The sequence below is a fragment of the Pleurodeles waltl genome, chromosome 9, assembly GCF_031143425.1.
Source record: "Pleurodeles waltl isolate 20211129_DDA chromosome 9, aPleWal1.hap1.20221129, whole genome shotgun sequence".
In the NCBI taxonomy this organism is placed as follows: Eukaryota; Metazoa; Chordata; class Amphibia; order Caudata; family Salamandridae; genus Pleurodeles; species Pleurodeles waltl.
The window spans coordinates 412790406-412812843 of record NC_090448.1 but is presented as its reverse complement, the minus strand read 5'-3'; the positions used below and the strand labels follow the sequence as shown (position 1 = coordinate 412812843).

At 45.1% G+C, this 22438-nt stretch overlaps 1 protein-coding gene across 1 annotated transcript in view; it reads right to left on the bottom strand.

Annotated features, from left to right (window-relative positions):
* Positions 1 to 3368: 3368 nt before the first annotated feature.
* Positions 3369 to 22438, bottom strand: part of UBXN1 (UBX domain protein 1) — a 73747-nt gene continuing 54677 nt past the window's right edge. Inside the window, exon 10 of the mRNA XM_069207191.1 lies at positions 3369 to 3804. Coding sequence (XP_069063292.1) covers positions 3764 to 3804 — 41 coding nt within the window. The 3' untranslated portion in view covers positions 3369 to 3763. The remainder of the gene's footprint in view (positions 3805 to 22438) is intronic.

Genomic DNA, 22438 nt, shown 5'->3' with positions numbered 1-22438 from the left:
ACCTAGGTATCAGGTTATCAAACTCAGGTAATTGGGGGGCAGCTATTGATAAAGGGGCACTTATTATAAGCCAAAGAGGTGGGGCCCTAATACGCAGGTCTAGAAAGGCTCCGAGTCCCCCCCCTGAATATAATCGCGGAGATTTATAATGTCCAAACCCGTGCAGCAGCCCTGTACGGAGCGGAACTTTTGGGTTGGCACAGAAAATTGGACATTTTACAAACCAAAGAAAACCATTTCCTTAGACAGGTTTCCAGGTTAGGGATGGGCACACCAATGACCCCTCTCAGGCTCGACTTAGGAATAAATAGCATTAAAACTACCGCGGGCCTGAGACCACTCTCTTACTGGATCCGTCTATGGAAAACTTTTGAACTTGAACCATTCAGGGTGGCGATAAGAGAACTCATAGCATCTCCCCAGGGACCGGAAAAAAAATCCTTTGGTTGAAGGAGATTAAATCTGCCTGGGACAAAATAGGATTTCCCCATTACTGGAAACACCCTGAACTGATTCCTAACAACGCAAAGCAACTTGTCAAAAGGAGATATTGGGAGAAAACCAACGAAGATTTTTTGCATCATAACAGGGTGGGCAGGCTAACAATAGAATTTCTTCAACTCAAACACGAACCCCGGCCCGAGAACTTCATGGATCTCCCCATGCCTGCATATGCCTGTGCCTTATTTCTCCAGCTAAGATATGGCACCCTTCCTATTAACAGCTACACGGCTCGTTGGCCATCATGCAACTCTTTGACTGACAGATATATACTTTGCCACCATTGTAAGGAAACAACTGAGCACATGCTGTTTTTCTGCCCCTTATACAAGAGCCCCAGAGGGAGGTGGATCATTCCCCTCTGCAAAAACTTATTATTGCAGGACAGAGCCAACGCCATCAGAATATGCAGATATGATACATCTACACTGGTAGTTAGCTCGGTCACCAAATATTTATTCGAAGCCTGGTCCATGCGCCGTAGGTATATCTCAGCCAAGGGTCCCAGAGTCGGTTAGGCACCTCTCCTGTCTACAGAAGGAGATTTTAATAAGACATATTTTTCTCTGCTTTTAAATTTTAGATGTGTCATGCAATCTGATATTGATGTGAATTTTATTCAACTCTTACGTGGTCTTTTTTGGAATTTCATTAGGAGCTCGCGGTCTCTTATATGAGCAGTCGAGACCCTATAAGTTTATAGAGATGAACTTCCACCCAAAATCGCCACGATACTTGATAAAACATTTTACATATGACAAGAACCTAATTAGTTTATAAACCGGCCAAGATACTGAGTAAAGTTCCATGGAAGATACTAGCTGTATTTATTTGTATGATGGACACAAGCATTTTATTTAAGCTCTTTTTATCTTATTGTACGTCTCCTTTATTGTATTTTAACTATGATCATAGCCTTAGTTTTAAGGAACGCACCATCAATATTTATCTGATTGCTGGCTATTGGGTTTTATCAGTACTATGCATGATTGTTATTATGAATTTTAATGGCTCAAATTCATCATGTAAGACTGTTATTTTTGAATTTTAATGGTCTAAAGTTTTAGACCGAATGAATATAAATAAATAAATAAATAAATAATGAGCGTTCAACCACAAGGGAGACACTGAATCCACCTTGATCTCTCGCCAGGACAAATCATTTCTGTCCACTACTGGATTGGTCCACTGACTTGGAAACATTCCACTACCTCTTCCTCACATTCAGGCTAGCAGAAATTTGTATCCAAACAAACTACTTAAACTGGAAATCCTCTTACCCTATGAGCAGATCTAGCGTCATCTTGCTCCGGCCTTTTAAATAAATTATTTGAGCTCTGTCTCTGACATACCTGAAGGCTCAATCATCGCAAAATCTCTCTAGAATGCCTACCTCAGTCCACTAAGTGGACGGCATTAAATAGTACAAACCAACCTGCTACAAACACTGTGACAAAAAAACAGATCACTTTAAAGATGAAAAACCAGACACATTGAGACACTTCAGCATTAGACCACTGTCTCCAAGTTTTCGACTAAAGGATGCTTACAAACTACCTCAACTTAACATTTGAAACACCCTAACCTGCACAGAATAGCAGAATTAGCTGCCAACAACCCAGGCCCCAGAATGTAGCCCACTGTCAGTGACACCTACTAAGTAAGAGATCTGGAAGTATTCCGTACTATCTATCCACCCACAGACCCACAAATGCACCCATCACATCCTGTGTTTTCTACACCAAGTAAACTATTTGACCAATCTTCCTCCATCTAGGTTTTCCACAAAAGCTAAAAGCTACCATTGTCTGTGTTAGGTCTCATCTAAACTGCACAAACTGAATCTATCTGGGTGGCCGGCTACATATTCCTCAACACGTTCACTTCTAACCAATCATCCAAGTGAACCACTGGCTAAGCCTAGCCAGACACTTCACCATCCAAGCACTCTATAAAACAATGAAAAGCGGTATCCTAGTAAAGTCCAAAGATGCACAGAGAATGGAACCCTTAGTTAAAACCTGGCAACTCGGTCAGCTGTTCCTTTCTACACAGGCACTCATCAGGGAAGACTTTCTTAGTGTAGGAAGCAAAATCATGAAGCTTCTTCCTGGAGAAGACAGGAAACAGCCAAGGCTACCTCTAAAGCAGGAACAGATGGTAAATGATTGCTCCAACCAAGAGACTGAACCATACATCAAAGTACCATATTCCCCCTGCATCCGGAACCAAATCTCTTTCAGTGATGTCAGGCCTAACAAACTCTTACTGTCTTTCTCTCCACCCAGTGCATATGCTCCGCTACATAACAAGAGCTGCAGCAGCAAAACACTTCCCAGTTAAACCACAGTTTAATTCACAGACCCTTGCAACCAAACGAATCATGACCTTAAAAGTATAGGTATCCCATCTCTCACTCCTTTTCCTTCCACTGCATACTCAGGCACAGTGACATAAAACACGAGAGCACAGCACTGTTCATCATGCACACCATTAACACTTCCCACGTAGGCCAAACTACAGAACCACACCCTTCCAACTAAGCCCAACATCATGACTAATGTGTCACAGATAGCCAAATCTCTTCAGAACCATGTCAAAGGTAGGACATTTAAAAAAAAGTTAACAATACAACCGCTCGATTTTTATGTAGCGCTAGCTTTCAGTTTTCTACTTTCACTACACTGGAAATAGAATGAGTGCAGCCAGAAATCAACCCAGGTGTTTTAGCTCACTGAACTATCTTAGCAGCCAAAGCCAGCTGAAGCACCGCAAAGCACCTCACAGAATGGGCCACTGAAGACATATTGCAACAGCCAAAATCAAGGGGGGGTTAACCAGTCAGTAATAAATGTCCACAAAGGAGCTATTATTATTATTTTTAATTTACCCAGCAGTGCGTGTCCTACTCAGGCCAGGACCTTAAAACACAAAATTCTCAAAACCTCAAAGGCAACTCCTAAGAATCAAAAGAAAGAGTTTGTAAGAAATGTGAACGTCAGACAGAGCTGAGGTGTCTCTAAAACAGACTGATGCTCAAGAGACCCTGCATCCTTCCCAGTCCCCTCCTGCTCCAGTGTTCAAGGCTGCCTCAGTTCACACATAGAATGTGTCGTAGCATCAGGAATGCTTCGTCCCAGCACTGGCAGTCTCATGTTAAAGATGTTTCCAAATTGGGGGTACAGCACTGGCCATTCCAGTAAATGGTGGTGATGATGCATGTTCTCCTGAAGTCCCTATGAGGGAAAAGGACGGTGCTCTGCTATTTCTTGGCAACGATCAGTACTGCTGAAGGCACCAAACCTGCAGGAAGATAAAACACACATTTAAGAGACAGGAATGGCAGCAGACTAACCACACAATACCTCGGTGGATACAGGAGGCAATGGGCTTCTCTTTGCCTTGCCTCACAAGAAAATACTTCCTACACGAATACTTATTCTCTCTGCTTGCTACAATATGTGGCAGAGAAGGGATACATCGGGTGGTTCCAACATGAGGCTTGTTGATTATTAGAAAGGGAAGAAAAAAATAATATATATATATATATATATATATATATATATATATATATATATATATATATATATATATATATATATATATATATATATATATCTGAGTTATGGCCTCCAAAAAATATTACAGCATCTTAACACTAGGCACTAGATGTCTGAGAATACTGATGCTGTGTCATTTGTTATCCTACAGTGTGTAAATCAGAGTGGTTCTGGAATATTCAAGAATGCTCATACCTTTGGCAGTAGTGGCAGCTAGACGTTCGCAAAAGGCTCTGACAGGTTAGCAAGGCATACATATGCAGGGACTAAGGGCCACCCGTGCAAACGTTCTTGGCAGTTGCAAACGGCGAATTGGGCCACTTTAGAAAGCCAAATGGCCTGTTAACATGTACCAACCCTATTTTGTGATTTGGTAACCAATTACTGAATTGCAAACTAGGGTTTTCTAGTCAGTATGAGGAAGGATGGGGCGTGTTAAGGGTGTCACTTCCTTATAGCAAGTCACAGGGGCAGGAATGAATGTTTTACAACCGGAATGCGGTTACAACACTTTCATCTTTTACTGACTCAGTGAAGGAGGTGGTAACCCATTCGCAAACAGGAAGGGGTCCCCATGGTAGCCCTTCCTCTTTGTGAATGTGGGCGCCAACATTTTTCAAGAGCAAGCAGTGGTCCAAAGGACCACTGCCTACTCTTAAAATGAAAAGAACACTTTTCATTTTTATCTCTGGATGCATCCTGTTTTCCTTAAAGGAAAACAGGCTGCATAAAAAAAATAAAAAAAATGCTTTATTTAAAAAGGAATCACTGACATGGTGATCTGCAGACCCCAGGAGGCCACCATCCTTGTCAGTGCAGGCCATTCCCAATGGGTTGCAAATTGCAACCTGCCTCATGAATATTGATGAGGCAGGTCCAGTGCGGTCCATTTGGGAATCGTAAACAGTGTCTAAGACACTGTTGTACATCGAATTTTGCGAGTTCCAAATTGCGAGTAGCAAAACGCCACAATTAGGAATTCACAAAATGTAGCGATAGTACATGTGGCCCTAAGAAACAAACTCTGATCCCGGACCAAGCTTTGGTAACATGTTTGGATTAAAAGATGTCAAAATAGCCAATACTAATATTTAAGGGCCAGAATAAAATGCTGCTCTAAAAATGTATTGCTCACAAACCCACAAGCCAAACAACTAGGACCCTGGCAACGTTTCTGGTGCTTCCTCTGTGTTCGCTGCAGTGATGTGCTGATGACCGTCGTCTCCAGTAGGAATAGTCTAAATAGCTTAAGTCACTTGAGTCTCTTGACAAAGGAGAGCAGACAGGTTGGCAAGCACCTCCCAACAAGGTTTCTCTTGGGATCTGCCTCCAAAAATTCTTAAGTCACCAGTCTAGGACCAAAGTGGTAGACCTGTTTTTTGGTAGGACTAGATGGACTATCTGTGTTAGTCCTAGTGTCTGTTACTCTTTCAACTTGATCTAACCACGTCCTTTCCTTCACATTAAACAAACCAGCGCATCACACTTAGTCTGTCAATTCTGGAAAAGTTAAACCCTGAAGCACCTGCACTCCTTGAAGTAAATAGGAACTTCTGCGCATCCTCAATATATTCGGTTTCAAAAAAGGTTTAAAGCTTCTTCACAGTGTTAAGTTTCATTCTCCTGTTTGTCTAACAGCATGAAATCCTTATATGAACAAGCACACATCTGTTGGTGAAACCCAGACAGAGTTGTAGAAAGAATTAAAGTTTATGCTTAATCTCAAATGTCTAAAAAAAAGTTTTTGGGCATAAAACACATGCCTTATTAACAAAGTAGGAGAAGAAATAAGTTACTTACCTGTAACTGTAGTTCTCCAGTACTGGAAACTTTCATAGATTCACATGCTTGAATCCTTCCCCATCGTCGAGATGGGAGTCCCCGGTATTATACAAAAGCAATGCTCTAATGTGCATATACATTATAGGCATTAGGCCTTTAGATTAGTAACATATCACAGTCATTTTGTAAAAATGGGCCAAACTCCAGAATCCACCAATCAGGTTACACCACCCTCTAGAACCCTCCTGTGAGGAGCTGTATTCCCTCAGATTTTCCGAGCATTAGTGCTAATGGAAAGACCATACTGAGAAAATGAAGGTGAGCTCCTCAGGGGAGGTGGGTGGGTTGCATGTGAATCTCTGAAAATTTCCAATACTGGAGGACTACAGTTACAGGTTAGTAACTTATTTCTTACTCCAGTATTGGAACTTTCATAGATTCACATTCTTGAAACAGAATAGCAAGCAGTAATTAGCACATTTTCTGTAGGCAGAAATATAACCATTGTAGCATTATAAATCAGTATGAGCACTTTTAACAGTTATGTCTGGCTATAAATATGATAACATTAGAATTGCAAAATTACTGAAAATGTGCATTTGTACAGTAAAAAAGTGTATGGTGGGAAATAGCAAATGGCTCACCTTCATTGGAACAGATGTCTGAGTACTGCCAGACGAACCGCTACATCCCTGAGTGTTTCAGTGTATAGGCAGTAGTGCCTTGTGAAGGCATGTGCTGCCTTCCATGTTGCAGCTTGGCAGATGTACAGCAATGACACTCCTGAAAATAGCACACAGGATGTGGAAACAGCTCTAGTTGAATGTGCGTGCACCTTAGAATCCAAAAGGTAGACCAGCTTTTCTGATGGCAATGTACAATTGCACTTGTAATCCATCGTGATATAGTCTGTTTAGTGACTGGGAACCCTTTTCTAGGGTTACTGAAAGCTACGAAAAGTTGGTTAGACTTCCTAAAAGCTTTCATCCTTTCCAAATAAAACTTGAGACATCTCTTCAGGTCTGGTGAGTGGAGGGATCTTTCCACTGCCGTTTGAGGCCTAGGGAAGAATGTTCTCAATACCACAGGTTCGTTAAGATGAAAGTCTGAGAGGACCGTGGGTATGAATTTAGGATTGGTGCATACGATAACTCTGTCCTCTTTAAATTGTAAAAAAGGTTCCTGTATCGTGAATGCTTGTATTTCACTAACCCCACGTGCAGATGTAAGCGAAGGAGGAGTGTTTGATGTGCGCATTATGAATGGGCTCAAATGGTTACTTCATAAGCTGCCCAAGAACCGTGTTCAACTGCCATGTGGGAGGAGGGGCTCTGGCAGGAGGATAGGACCTAAAAAGACCCTTTAAGAATTGCCTTACGAGCCTCTGAGATGAAAGAGATGGTTTACCGGACATTCTCCTGAACCGAGAAATGGCTGCCAGATGAACTTTAAATGGATGCATGTTGCAAACCTGAACGTGCTAGATGCAATAGGTAAGGTAGGATCTTGTCCGGAGAGGAAGACAGAGTATGTACATCATCAGACCTGCACCACAAACAGAATCTTTTCCACTTAAGGTGGTATGTTTTGTGTGTGCTATCCGCCCGGGTTTTGACTAGTATTTCTTTGCAATCATTAGGGATGTTCAAATGGCTGAATTTATTGAACTCAGGAGCCATGCTGATAAGCTCAGAGATTTGGGATCCGGTTGTCTCACTTGGCCCTGGTTCATGGTCAGCAACAAAGGAATTGGCTTTATCTTTATGGGTGGACATAGAGACATTAGTAGTAGCTCCGTGTACCAATGTTGGTGTGGTCACGCAGGGGCTAGTAGTATTATCTGGCAGGGCTCTGACTTGATCTTGCTTATCACTCTTGGGAGGAGAGGGATTGGAGGAAAGGCGTAAGCACAGATTCCTGACCATGCTATCGAAAAGACATCCCCCACCCCCAACCCATTTAGGTGGTTCCAGCTTGTGTAAAACCAGCATTTGGTGTTCTGGGAGGTCACAAAGAGATCCAAGTTCGTTTTGCCCCACTGAAGGAAAATTCCGTCAAGTGTTTGTTGGTCCAATTCCCATTCGTGGATAGATGTTGTGAGCCTGCTCAGAGAATCTGCAATGGCATTTTGATGATCTGGGACGTGTTCCGCCTTTATGTGCACGGAAGGTTGAATGCACCAATTCCAAATGGTTTGTGCTTCCTGGGATAGGAGATGGGAGCGAGTTCTTCGTTGCTTGTTGAAGTAGTGCATTGTCATGGTAGGGTCCGTTCTGAAAAGCACTACTGACCCGCGAATTCTTGGAAGAAAGGCTTGTAACGGCAAATACATCGCCATCAGCTTGAGGAGGTTGATATGGAGAGTGCGGTGAGAAGTGGGCAATTTGCCACTTACTTGAAGATCCTGTAAGTATGAGCCCCATCCCTCCACTGACGCATCTGTCATTATCGTTAACGGGTGGAGTTTGAAGTAAGAAGTGTAGACCTCCTGAGACATTTGCACAAACTGTTCACCAGTTGAGAGATATGTTATCATATGTGGAGTTTCCTGTATTATGTCTGCGAAGGATCCTTGCGCCTGTTTCCACTGTTTGTGTAGCTGTTCTTGGAGTGGGTGCATGAATGCGACAGTGGGGAATCAGGTTTATACAAGATGACATCGTCCCTATCAATGGTTTGTACCGTTAATCTGAAAGAGACTTTTCCTCTGTATTCACTTTGCTAGGGCGGTTAGTTCCTCTTGTCTCATAGCGTTGGGTAAGCTTTGGCTCTTTCCATATCCAGTATAGCCCACAGAAAAGCATTGTCAATGGTTGGAGTATTGACTTCTCCTGGTTGAGAGTGAGGCCTAAGCTCTTGAAAAGGCGTAAGGTCGCTCTGACAGACATGTGTGCCAACTGGATACTGAGAGCTTTTACTAACCAGCCGTCCAAATAGGGGAAAACTTGATGGCGGTTGCGTCCTAGGTAAGCTGCGACCGGGGCTAGACATTTGGTAAAAAATTCGGTGTGCAGACTTGAGCCCAAAGGAAAGTACTTTGAACTGAAAATGCTTGCCAGCTACCATGAATCTTAAGAACTTTGTGTCTTAGATGAATGGGTATATAAAAGTAGGTGTCTTGAAGGTCCAGGGAGGCCAGATAGTCGTCTCTGTTGGGAAGCGGAAAGATGTCCTGCAATGTGACCATGCAATATGTTTGCTTCTTCGGGTATTTGCTTAGCTCTCCTAAATCCGGGATCGGTCTCCATAAACAAGACTTTTTTCGAATCAGGAATAAGCGGGACTACAAGCCTTTTCCCCTTTGAGAATAGGGTACGACTTCTAGTGCTCCTTTGCGCAACATGAACTCCACTTCCAAATTGAGCAAATGTAGGTGTTTTCGTTGTACCGGAGAAGGTGGTGTCACTGGAGGTATCTGTATGAACTCTAGTAGGTGGCCAAATTGTATTATATCTAGCACCCATTTGTCCCTGGTTATTTGACACCAATGATAGTGATGTTTCAGCGCTCCTTAAAGTTTTGATGCAGAAGAACGACAGGTTAGCCGGTGCCTACGGGAGGCTTCCTTGCCCTGCCTTCCGGGCTTTCCTCTGTGAAGAGGTTTGGTGTATGCTGCTGAAGGTGGTTGCCTTTGCTGATATTGGGACCTGGCAGCGTGAGTAGTGGTGGAGTAAGATGGATACCTATACACCTGCACCGAGCCAGTGAACTGTGTGGCACCCTGTCAGGATGGTTAGAGACAAAGTCCTTGTACGTGGCTGCCTGTGCTTAAGGAGTGTCGGGTGATGCGTGATCTTAAAGGTGTTGCTGGGAATTCCAAAGGTCAGTCCTTGGGCCACGCATTTGTGGAGTTCCAGAACCATGAGCATGCCCTGGCAGCTCTTCGACATGTCAATAAGAATCCAGAGCTGTTTGGACCACAGAAGGTGAGGCATGTGGTATATACATATAGATGTTGGGTAAGTGAAGGCCTTCTTACGATTTGGGTGTTGGAAGGTGGACCATTAGCAGGTGCAGGTAGGTACCTACAGCTAGTAATAAAGCTGCACTCACACATAAGGCCCAGTCAAGGTCTCAATAACTTAATTCTTGCTCAAGTCTTGGTAGCTTGGCTCCCGAGCAGTCAAGCTTAACTTAGGAGACAGGTTTGTAAAGCACTTAATATTTACAAAACAGTCAATAAAGACAGAACACACAATAAAAATCCAACACCAATTTAGAAAAATAGAAAATATTTTTATCTTTAAAATCACACCAAAACAACAAGAATCCAATGTTTGGAACCGCAGATATGAATTTTTAAAGATTAAATAAAAAAATTTGCTTCCTAGTGCTTAAAAGCAAAAGGCGCCAAACGAAGCCTTCTCGACGCGTCTGACTGGGTCAATGCATGGCTCCTGGGTGGGTTGTTATACTAGATATCTATGAATTCCTGCTCTCATCTAATCACACTTATCTACCCATCATCATATGTCATGTCTCCATCAAACTATCCTCCATTCCCACTCTGACTCATCCCAAATCCTTTCTCCTACTTTCATCTCCTAAATAACTCTGCCTAAGCTCCTCCCTCCGCTTCCTCATCTAACTCACTAAACCTCACTCTACTACCGTGACCTCCCACACAACCCTACTAAATTCTCCCTCATTTATCTCACACTGCTACTATGCTGTCCCTAACCCTTCCACATACTCTTACCTCCTCCATCCCCCTTTACTCATCCCAAGCCTTTGGGTTGAGTAAATGAAGGATATACTCCCAATTAACACTTCTGGATTTCTTTCCTCCTCCACCCCTCCATTACTCCAGTCAATCTAACTAACAAACTCTCATATCCGCAGCTCAGATTAACTCATCATAATACTAAAACTGTACTCATTATTTCCCGATACTAATCCATCACTAATTCTTGTTGGGTTCCAGAGTAGCGTGCTACTCACCGAAAAGCGCTTTGACGCCTCGTCAGGGGTAGTAAGCGCTATATAAATACTATTACGATACTATTACAATACAATACTGCTGGTATCCTCCACAAAATGAAGGTTGTGGTCTTCCCCCCGCGCCCACAAAAAGGAACTTTCCTACACTGTAGAGTGCGGAGCGATCTGGCGGACAGTGTCCAATTTATAGCTTGTCGTCTGAACCTCAGGTCGGAAATTAGTGTCTTTAAGCTATACTTGACGTCTCAAAACTGCTGACCCAGCTAGCAGACAAAAACTCATAGCGCCGAAGTTCAGTGCGCAGTCAATTATCTCTGCAGAGGAACGTTGCCTCTCTATTAGTACTTTCCAGCCTTCTTCCTTAGTACTCTGGGAGTTCCTCCAAATACTGAGTAATGTCTGACCATAATTGTCTATCGTCTCTTCCAAGGAGCGCAAAAGGAATTTGCTGCTCGTACTACAACGGCAGACATTGATGAAAAACGTTTCCCGATGTTATCAAGGAACCTTCCTTCTTTATCTGGTGGTGTGGTTAAAGGCATAGAAGGATTTCTAGCGTGCCGCTGTGCCCCCTGTGAGATTACAGAGTTCAGCTTTGGATGGCCTGTTAGATGGGAAGGAGTGTCATCTGTTGTCTCATACTTAATTATTATTTTTTTTTTTTTAAATCAAGCCTAGTTAACACCACTGATAGTGTTGCAGGATTACGCATAATCTTCAACCCTTGGTTCCAAACATGGTCAGTTATCGGAATCGCTTTGACTGTTTTCTTGCGAGGTTCTTTGAAATCGAACAGGAAACGATCCTGCTGTGTTGCCAGCATTGGGAAGTCAAAGCATGTGTGCAGGAAGTTGGCTCTGTATATACTATTTCAAAGTAAGAAATTGTGTGCACAGAGTCCAAGGGTTCCCCTTAGAGGTAAGATAGTGGCAAAAGTAGATAATTCTAATGCTCTATTTTGTGGTAGTGTGGTCGAGCAGCAGGCTTATCAGAGGGTAGTGTTAAGCATTTGTTGTACACACACAGGCAATAAATGAGGAACACACACTCAAAGACAATTCCAGCCCAATAGGTTTTTATATAGAAAAATATATTTTCTTAGTTTATTTTAAGAACCACAGGTTCAAGATTTACAGTTAATACTTTAAATGTAAGGTACTTCACCTAGATACTTTAGGAACTTTGAATGAAAGCAATATCATATACAGTATTTGTAAAAATGGCAATAAGCTATTTTTAAAGTTGACACAGTGCAAAAATCAACAGTTCCTGGGGGAGGTAAGTAAAGGTTAGTTTTGAAGGTAAGTAAAACACTTACAAGTCTCAAGTTTGGGGCATAGACAGCCCACCGTTGGGGCTTCAAGGCAACCCCAAAGCTACCATACCAGAAGCTCAGGGCCGGTCAGGTGCAGAGGTCAAAGAGGTGCCCAAAACACATAGGTGCCTATGGGCAACAGGGGTGCTCCGGTTCCGGTCTGCCAGCTGGTAAGTACTTGCGTCCTCTGGGGGCAGACCCGGGGGACACAAGAAGGCACAGAAAGTACACCCTCAGCGGCACAGGGACGGCCGGGTGCAGTGTGCAAACAGGCGTCGGGTTTTAGATTGAAAACAATGGAGAAACCCGGGGGTCACTTTAGCGATGCAGGCAGGCACAGGGGGGGGGGGGCTCCTTGGGGCAGCCACCACCTGGGCTAGGCAGAGGGTCGCTCTTGCACTGGAGTTCGGTTCCTTCAGGGCCTGGGGGCTGCGGGTGCAGTGTTGGTTCCAGGCGTCGGGTCCCTTGTTACAGGCTGTCGCGGGAGCCTCTGGATTCCCTCTGCAGGCGTTGCTGGGGGGGGGGGATGTCAGGGGGGTCTTCTCTGGTTACTCACAGGCTTGCAGTCACCGGGGAGTCCTCCCTGAGGTGTTGGTTTTCTGCAGGTCGAGCCGGGGGCGTCGGGTGCAGAGTGGGAAGTCTCACGCTTCTGTCGGGAAACGTGAAGTCTTTAAAGTTGCTTCTTTGTTGCAAAGAAGTTGCAGGTTTTTGAACAGGGCCGCTGTTCACAAGAGCTTCTTGGTCCTTGGGTGCAGGGCAGTCCTCTGAGGCTTCAGAGGTCGCTGGTCCCTGTTGGATGCGTTGCTGTTGCAGTTTTCTTCGAAGTTGGGAGACAGGCCGGTAAGGTTGGGACCAAGGCAGTTGTCTCCCGTCTTCTCTGCAGGGCTTCAGGTCAGCAGTCCTTCTTGTTGAGGTTGCAGGAATCTGATTTCCTGGGATCTGGGGAGCCCCCAAATACTGAATTTAGGGGTGTGTTTAGGTCTGGGAGGGCAGTAGTCAATGGCTACTGTCCTTGAGGGTGGCTACACCCTCTTTGTGCCTCCTGCCTGTGGGGAGGGGGGCACATCCCTAATCCTACTGGGGGAATCCTCCAAAATCAAGATGGAGGATTTCTAAAGGCAGGGGTCACCTCAGCTCAGGACACCTTAGGGGCTGTCCTGACTGGTGAGTGACTCCTCCTTGTTTTTCTCATTATCTCCCCTGGGCTTGCCGCCAAAAGTGGGGGCATCTCCACTAGCTGGAGTGCCCTGGGGCATTGTAGCAGGAAGCTTGAGCCTTTGAGGCTCACTGCTAGGTGTTACAGTTCCTGCAGGGGGAGGTGTTAAGCATCTCTACCCAGTGCAGGCTTTGTTTCTGACCTCAGAGAGCACAAAGGCTCTCACCCCTGGGGGTCAGAAACTTGTCTCTCAGCAGCAGGCTGGCACAGACCAGTCAGTCCTGCACTGAAGGATTGGGTAAAATACAGGGGGCATCCCTAAGATGCCCTTTGTGTGCATTTTTTAATAAATCCAACACTGGCATCAGTGTGGGTTTATTATTCTGAGAAGTTTGATACCAAACTTCCCAGTATTCAGTGTAGCCATTATGGAGCTGTGGAATTCGTTTTTTGACAAACTCCCAGACCATATACTTAATATGGCCCCACTGTACTTACAATATCTAAGAATGGACTTAAGACACTGATGGGGCATATTGCTCGTGCAGCTATGCCCTCACCTGTGGTATAGTACACCCTGCCGTAGGGCTGTAAGGACTGCTATAGGGGTGACTTACCTATGTCACAGGCAGCATTTTGCGTGCATAGCATCCTGAGGGGGATGCCATGTCGACTTTGCCTTTTTCTCCCCACCAACACACACAATCTGCAATGGCAGTGTGCAGGAGTTAGGTGAGGGGTCCCTTGGCTGGCACAACATATGCTGCAGCCCTTAGGGACCTTCCCTGGTCACAGGGCCCTTGGTACCACTGGTACCTTTTACAAGGGACTTATCTGTGTGCCAATTGTGGAAACAATGGTACATTTTAGGTGAAAGAACACTGGTGCTGGGGCCTGGTTAGCAGGGTCCTAACACACTTCAGCATCAGTATCACGCAAACAGTGGGGGGTAACTGCAACAGGGAGCCATTTCCTTACAATTTGGCTGCCCTTTCCAGTAGGTTATGAAAGCCGCCTATATCCTAGGGAGGAGATTCCACCAAAGGGGGCTCAGGAGAGACAGTGGCTGGAATTATATATTCATCCTCATTAGTATGGATCTCACCCTCTTCACCTTCTTCGTCCGAAGAAAGTTTGATCCGAGTAGGTACAGCCTGGGGGGAACCTCTTGGTTGAGGAGGGGGTAACGTCTCTGCTGTTCAAACTGCTCAGTGGCTACCTGTACTGTGGGTACTGTTGGGTGTTGTACAGTTGAAGCTACTGGGGGGAAACGGTCCCTGTAATCTGCCAACATAGCTTGCAAATCCAACACTAAAGTGGAAGGTACACATCATTTCCTGTTGTTGTGATTGTTCATAATACTGCTGGTCATAATATGAATCATCAAAGTATTCTTGACATTTTACATGTAGCTGTGAAGGGCTTCTAGCCACCCCATATAGCCCATCTTCCTCTGAATCATCTTCATCCAAGAGGTGTAATGGTAACAGGCTGGAAACTTTGCTTGGAGAGATCGGGGTTCAACGATGTTTTGCAAGCTTTTTAAGTCCTATCTGCTCCATCTACGAGAAGAGAGGAAATGTAGACGGGTTTTTCTTCTTCCCGGTGTTTCCTTGGCCATCGACGAGAGATGCATCGCTGTCGACAAGATGTTCGTCGACGGAAGAGTCGTTGACGAAGGCATCATTGGAAGTGTCGCCAGTGGAGGTATCGTCGACAGTAGAGTCGTCGGTATCGTCGACGGCTGTAGCGTCGTCGACAGGTGCTCTGCTGAGGAGAGGATCGTCGACGAGGTGCACAGCATCGACAGAGTGTATGTGCGGTGACGAAATGGGGCGCACCGATGATGAAGTTGAAATAGTCGTCGACGAGGACTGTTTTGAAGCTGCCGTCAACATAGAGGTGTGATGATGGTTGATGTCATAGTTGGCGTTTGAACCATCGACGGGAATATTGTCAACGATGGAGCTGTTGACTGTGCAGATGCTGTTTTTTTTTTTTTTTTTTTTTTTTTGAAGGTGAGCTTTACCTGCATAGGCAGCATTGGGGGCTCAGAGAGAGATTCCTTTTTTGATTTTGAGGGACTGCGAGTTTTTGAGGAGCCCTCAACTGACTTTTTCAGCACCTTTTTTGGAGGTTGCTTAGTGGCAGACGGGTCCTCGCTATGCCTCTTCACTGGTGTCTTGACACAGAAGAGAAGGCACTGTCATCATCGGAGACAGGACAGTCCCTGGACTTCAACTTCTGCAGCCAGAGGAGAAGACGGCCCTCTCTATCTTTTAATGTCTTAGTAGAACATTTCTGGCATACCTTGCAGTCTCTGGTCTTATGGTCAGGATAGACAATATATGCAGTCCTCATGTGGTTCGTCCACATGTAGCCTCTTCTTCATGCAGGTAGCACAAGATCTGAAAAGCCCCTTTTTTAGGTGTCTCTGACATAGATGTCAATTTGAAGAACCAAACTGAAGAGAACTCAGCTTCTGTGAAGAAATATAATCCAAAATACCTCAAAATAACTCTTCTGCGGAGATAGCTGAGCAGAGCCAAGAAGAGACTCCTTAGGATGACGTGCGGTGGAAAATCTGAGGGAATACAACTCCTCACAGGAGGGTTCTGGAGGGTGGTTTAACAGGATTAGTGGATTCTGGAGCTCGGTCCATTTTGACAAAATGACTGATATGTTACTAATCTAAAGGCCTAATGCCTGTAATCTAAATGTACATTAGAGCATTGTGTTTGTATAACACCAGGGACTCCCATCTCGACGACAGGGAAGGATTCAAGTATGTGAATCTATATAAGTTCCAATACTGGAGTAACATTAAGTAAGACTTTTAAATACACCTTTATTGCAACTGAAAAAGCAAGTTTAAACTGGTTGCATCTGCTTTAGAAACTGTGTTTATCCACAGTTACACCCGCTAGAGAGTTACACAATAGTTTAAATAACATTCTAAGAATGAAACCACTAAGAATCGCCAGTTGTTGGCCACAACAGAAACACAGCCACTGACTGCTCCTGTGCCTTCGTGTCCAGAGGCATGTCCACCTGCAAACTGTTGGTCTATCTTATTTTGACTTAAAACTCACTTCTCTTGGCGAGGCTGTATCACTCCACTTGCCTTAAAGCTTTCAGATCTGCATTACACCTACTTGGTTGCCATGGCAGCATGGCAGTCTACTTACCTCAGTGAGTTCGCAGAAGCATCTGTTTCCAACTCCTTAACAAGCATTTGCAATGCAATAGGTCTCGAATTTGTGAGAGTTAGAGCTACTGTCGTTGTAAATGACAATGGAGGTCATTACAAACCTGACAGTAATATGGTGGTAAGTAGTGCCAACAGGCTGGAGATACTTACCGCCATATTATGACACCCGCCAATGTACCACTCGGACCGCCACGGCGGTAACAGCTGCCGCGCTGGAGATGTCCATCTCCAGCCCGGCAGCCGTCACTGTTTCGTCTGCGGGATTATGACCCCGCCCACCGCCATGGTTTTCGTGGCTTTCGTATTGCCACGAAAACCATGGCGGTAGGCACTATCAGTGACAGGGAATCCCTTCCCTGTCACTGATAGGGGTCTCCGCCTCCTTTTCCAGTTACCCTCCCACACCCCCAGCCTCTCCAAAGCCCTCCACCCCCCCACGTTCATGCCCACCCTTCACACACAAACACCCATTCCCACTAACACCCAGGCATGCATACATCCACTCACACATCCGCACTTTCACGCAGACATGTATTCACATAACACAACATACACGCACTCACACCTCCATACATGCACACTCGCATGCAACATGCAACACGCAACACACACCCGCATCCACGCGCACACACAAACATTCACACACAACACACCCCTACTCCTACCCCCCTCCCCTGTCAGAGACCAGACTTATCTGTGTTCAGGTGGTCCTCCAGCAGGAGACGGGATGTGGCACTGCTGCCACCAGCTGCGCCCGCCAGAGGAACACCGCTAGGCCATATTATATGTCGTAATACGGCTAGCGGCAGTGTACTGGCGTGGCGCTGCTGGTGGCAGCAGTACCACCTTACCGCTATCTGCCGGCATGGCCACAGCCAGATTTCCACCATCCTTCTGGCAGAAATCCAGCTGTGGTCAAGGCAACGGTCTTTTGGCGGCCGTCGCCACAACAGGAGGGGTTTTTACCGCCAATCTCAAAATGAGGGCCAATGACTTTTACAGACTGGCTGTGATACCCTAAGGATGCAACCCTTTCTAGTGTGTTTACCTAAACTTTTATAGCACCAAACAAGCCACAAAGACGCAAGTTTGTGGCATTTAACCTTGAGAATGAGGGGGTCAAAAGAGTAAGGAGCAAAGAAAAGGGGGGGCAGCGGTATGTGTTCTGTGCGTTAAACTTTTAAAGGAATTATTCCACTACAAGGGAAATACCAGCCTAACTTTTAAAAACATTGACTGTATACAAAGAAAATAAAAGAAGAGGCTGCTTGACTGCAAATTAACTATAGTGATTTGTGAAGAATGGCACCTGCTTTGCAGCGCTACAAAATGGCAGAACCAGTATTACCAAGCACTACATAAAAGAAACTAGTTAGTCCCGGACTGCCCTAACACGCACCAGACAAAAAATCCTAGGGAATAGGATGTGGCATAAGGGCCAGACCTGCCTACTTTGGAGCTGGGCAACACAGTTCAAGTCTCTACGCCGGCTCAACATCCTGTGAATCTGGGAAAATCACTTGATCTCCCTTTGCCACCAAAGATGAATGTGTTCTTGAGTACTGTAACCGGTTCTCATGTGAAGCGCTGTAATACCTTTGTATCAAGTTTGCGCTATAAAAAACTGCAAAATAAAGCGCCCCAATACCTTTGTGTCAAGTTCATGCTACATAAAACAGCAAAATAAATAAATAAATAAATAATCCTGACATAGTTTTTTCACTTCTGCAAGGTTGATGCAAATGAATTATAGCGATTTTGTTAGGAATGGCACCAGTTTTGTAGCCCCATGAAATGGCAGAACCTGTATTACCAAGCGCTATATAAAAAATAAAGCAAGTTATTCCCAGACTGCCCCAACAAGCACAAGACAACAACATCAAGGGAATTTTGTAAGGCAGGTCCAGGAATGAATGAAAGTGATGAGAGTCAGATGGGGGTGGTTAAAGCCATCAGAACAGATTACAACATGCGGATAAGACCAGTGCTTGCACACTGCCATGCTAGACCTAATAATGTGCCTGGTTATCTGTCTTTCAAACTCTTTAATACCGAGACGTCCAACTATTGCGCAAACCTGCTACCAGAGGTGTGGAAATTATCTCTCCTGACGCCCAAGTCATGTGGATTTCTCTGAGAGCAAGAACATTTAATGTCTATTTTGTTCGATGGACAACTTGACAGAGCTCTGGCAACGTACTTTCACAGCAGACAGATGCAGTACTCAAAAAATAAAAGCTTGTAAAGGACATGATTTTTGCCACTCTGCTGTGAAAATGCAGTACAGCAAAAAAGCATGAATAATCTCTTTTCAGGAGTCTACCACTCTTGTTGCATCACTAACTGTGGCTTACATAAAACAACCTAACCAATAAGCTAAATATCATGTTCAAGTTTAACTGGTCCACATCTAGCATATGACAGGAGATAAGTAAAACTAAGGGAAAGACAAAACTTGTGACCATGCAGAGATGTGTAATAAGATCAAAACCTGGTGCATGAGGTTTCAGTAGGCTGGACTAAGCACCGCAATATTAGTGCCCTATAGGTTACTGCAGTGGGACACGCTGCTGCAGGGACTGTAACTGCCGGGCTTGACCCAGATGTCTTCTTAGAGTCTGTGCCAGAAGTAATTCCTCAGCAGAACGATTCTCACTCCTTACTTACAATACAATGTAGAACATTGCTAGCTCTCCAGCTGCTGTCCTTGTCTGATAGTCCAGTACAACCTCAGAACTTTGTCAATTTTGACTTGCTGCTCCCAACTGCCTTCATGCCACAATTCCTCTGTTCCTGCCCTCTTATGTCACCGAAGCCCTCACCCTTCTCTGGCCAACGATGAATCTGCAGCACACACCCTCTTCTCTCTCCATAATGCCAAGCTGGTCATCCTCTGCCCCCAACCTTGCCAGCATTCTCTCGCTATTCACATGAAGACGACCTCTGTACTGTTTATAATCCACCAGCTGCCTGACACTCACCCCATCCAGGTACTAGTTTCTACCAGTGAGCTTGTGGTTCTGCTGGTGGGGTGGTCTGTTTTGGGTATGTTTCTCCTGAAGCAAGTGTGTGAGATTCTGGAGAGTGTGTGCATGTGCCATCCCTTAGGGGCAGTATGTGTGTCTACAGGGTTAATATACAGGGAGTGCAGAATTATTAGGCAAGTTGTATTTTTGAGGATTAATTCTATTATTGAACAACAACCATGTTCTCAATGAACCCAAAAAACTCATTAATATCAAAGCTGAATATTTTTGGAAGTAGTTTTTAGTTTGTTTTTAGTTTTAGCTATGTTAGGGGGATATCTGTGTGTGCAGGTGACTATTACTGTGCAAAATTATTAGGCAACTTAACAAAAAAAAATATATACCCATTTCAATTATTTATTATTACCAGTGAAACCAATATAACATCTCAACATTCACAAATATACATTTCTGACATTCAAAAACAAAACAAAAACAAATCAGTGACCAATATAGCCACCTTTCTTTGCAAGGACACTCAAAAGCCTGCCGTCCATGGATTCTGTCAGTGTTTTGATCTGTTCACCATCAACATTGTGTGCAGCAGCAACCACAGCCTCCCAGACACTGTTCAGAGAGGTGTACTGTTTTCCCTCCTTGTAAATCTCACATTTGATGATGGACCACAGGTTCTCAATGGGGTTCAGATCAGGTGAACAAGGAGGCCATGTCATTAGATTTCCTTCTTTTATACCCTTTCTTGCCAGCCACGCTGTGGAGTACTTGGACGCGTGTGATGGAGCATTGTCCTGCATGAAAATCATGTTTTTCTTGAAGGATGCAGACTTCTTCCTGTACCACTGCTTGAAGAAGGTGTCTTCCAGGAACTGGCAGTAGGACTGGGAGTTGAGCTTGACTCCATCCTCAACCCGAAAAGGCCCCACAAGCTCATCTTTGATGATACAGCCCAAACCAGTACTCCACCTCCACCTTGCTGGCGTCTGAGTCGGCCTGGAGCTCTCTGCCCTTTACCAATCCAGTAACGGGCCCATCCATCTGGCCCATCAAGACTCACTCTCATTTCATCAGTCCATAAAACCTTAGACAAATCAGTCTTGAGATATTTCTTGGCCCAGTCTTGACGTTTCAGCTTGTGTGTCTTGTTCAGTGGTGGTCGTCTTTCAGCCTTTCTTACCTTGGCCATGTCTCTGAGTATTGCACACCTTGTGCTTTTGGGCACTCCAGTGATGTTGCAGCTCTGAAATATGGCCAAACTGGTGGCAAGTGGCATCGTGGCAGCTGCACGCTTGACTTTTCTCAGTTCATGGGCAGTTATTTTGCGCCTTGGTTTTTCCACACGCTTCTTGCGACCCTGTTGACTATTTTGAATGAAACGCTTGATTGTTCGATGATCACGCTTCAGAAGCTTTGCAATTTTAAGAGTGCTGCATCCCTCTGCAAGATATCTCACTATTTGTGACTTTTCTGAGCCTGTCAAGTCCTTCTTTTGACCCATTTTGCCAAAGGAAAGGAAGTTGCCTAATAATTATGCACACCTGATATAGGATGTTGATGTCATTAGACCACACCCCTTCTCATTACAGAGATGCACATCACCTAATATGCTTAATTGGTAGTAGGCTTTCGAGCCTATACAGCTTGGAGTAAGACAACATGCATAAAGAGGATGATGTGGTCAAAATACTCATTTGCCTAATAATTCTGCACTCCCTGTATTTGTCTATAGGAGGAGTGGGTTCCTGTAAGGAAATGCCTCTTTGGCATGGTTACCCCCGGACTTTTTGCCTTTGCTGATGCCAAGTTGTGATTTGAAAGTGTGCTGAGGCCTGCTAACCAGGCCCCAGCACCAGTGTTCTTTCCCTAACCTGTACCTTTGTTTCCACAATTGGCACACCCTGGCATCCAGGTAAGTCCCTTGTAACTGGTACCAAGGGCCCTGATGCCAGGGAAGGTCTCTAAGGGCTGCAGCATGTCTTATGCCACCCTGGAGACCCCTCACTCAGCACAGACACACTGCTTGCCAGCTTGTGTGTGCGGGTGGGGAGAAAACGACTAAGTCAACATGGCACTCCCCTCAGGGAGCCATGCCAACCTCACACTGCCTATGGCATAGATAAGTCACCCCTCTAGCAGGCCTTACAGCCCTAAGGCAGGGTGCATTATACCATAGGTGAGGGCATAGGTGCATGAGCACTATGCCCCTACAGTGTCTAAGCAAAACCTTAGACATTGTAAGTGCAGGGTAGCCATAAGAGTATATGGTCTGGGAGTCTGTAAAACACGAACTCCACAGCACCATAATGGCTACACTGAAAACTGGGAAGTTTGGTATCAAACTGCTCAGCACAGTAAATGCACACTGATGCCAGTGTACATTTTATTGTGAAATACACCCCAGAGGGCATCTTAGAGATGCCCCCTGAGAACATACACGACTTCCAGTGTGGGCTGACTAGTTTTACCAGCCTGCCACACACCAGACATGTTGCTGGCCACATGGGGAGAGTGCATTTGTCACTCTGTGGCTAGTAACAAAGCCTGTACTGGGTGGAGGTGCTTATCACCTCCCCCTGCAGGAACTGTAACACCTGGCGGTGAGCCTCAAAGGCTCGCCCCCTTTGTTACAGCACCCCAGGGCACTCCAGCTAGTGGAGTTGCCCGCCCCCTCTGGCCACGGCCCCAATTTTAGCAGCAAGGCCGGAGGAGATAATTCGAAAAACAAGGAGGAGTCACTGGCCAGTCAGGACAGCCCCTAAGTTGTCCTGAGCTGAGGTGACTCTGACTTTTAGAACTCCTCCATCTTGCAGATGGAGGATTCCCCCAATAGGATTAGGGATGTGCCCCACTCCCCTCAGGGAGGAGGCACAAAGAGGGTGTAGCCACCCTCAGGGCTAGTAGCCATTGGCTACTAACCCCCCAGACCTAAACACACCCCTAAATTGAATATTTAGGGGCTCCCAGAACCTAGCAAGGTAGATTCCTGCA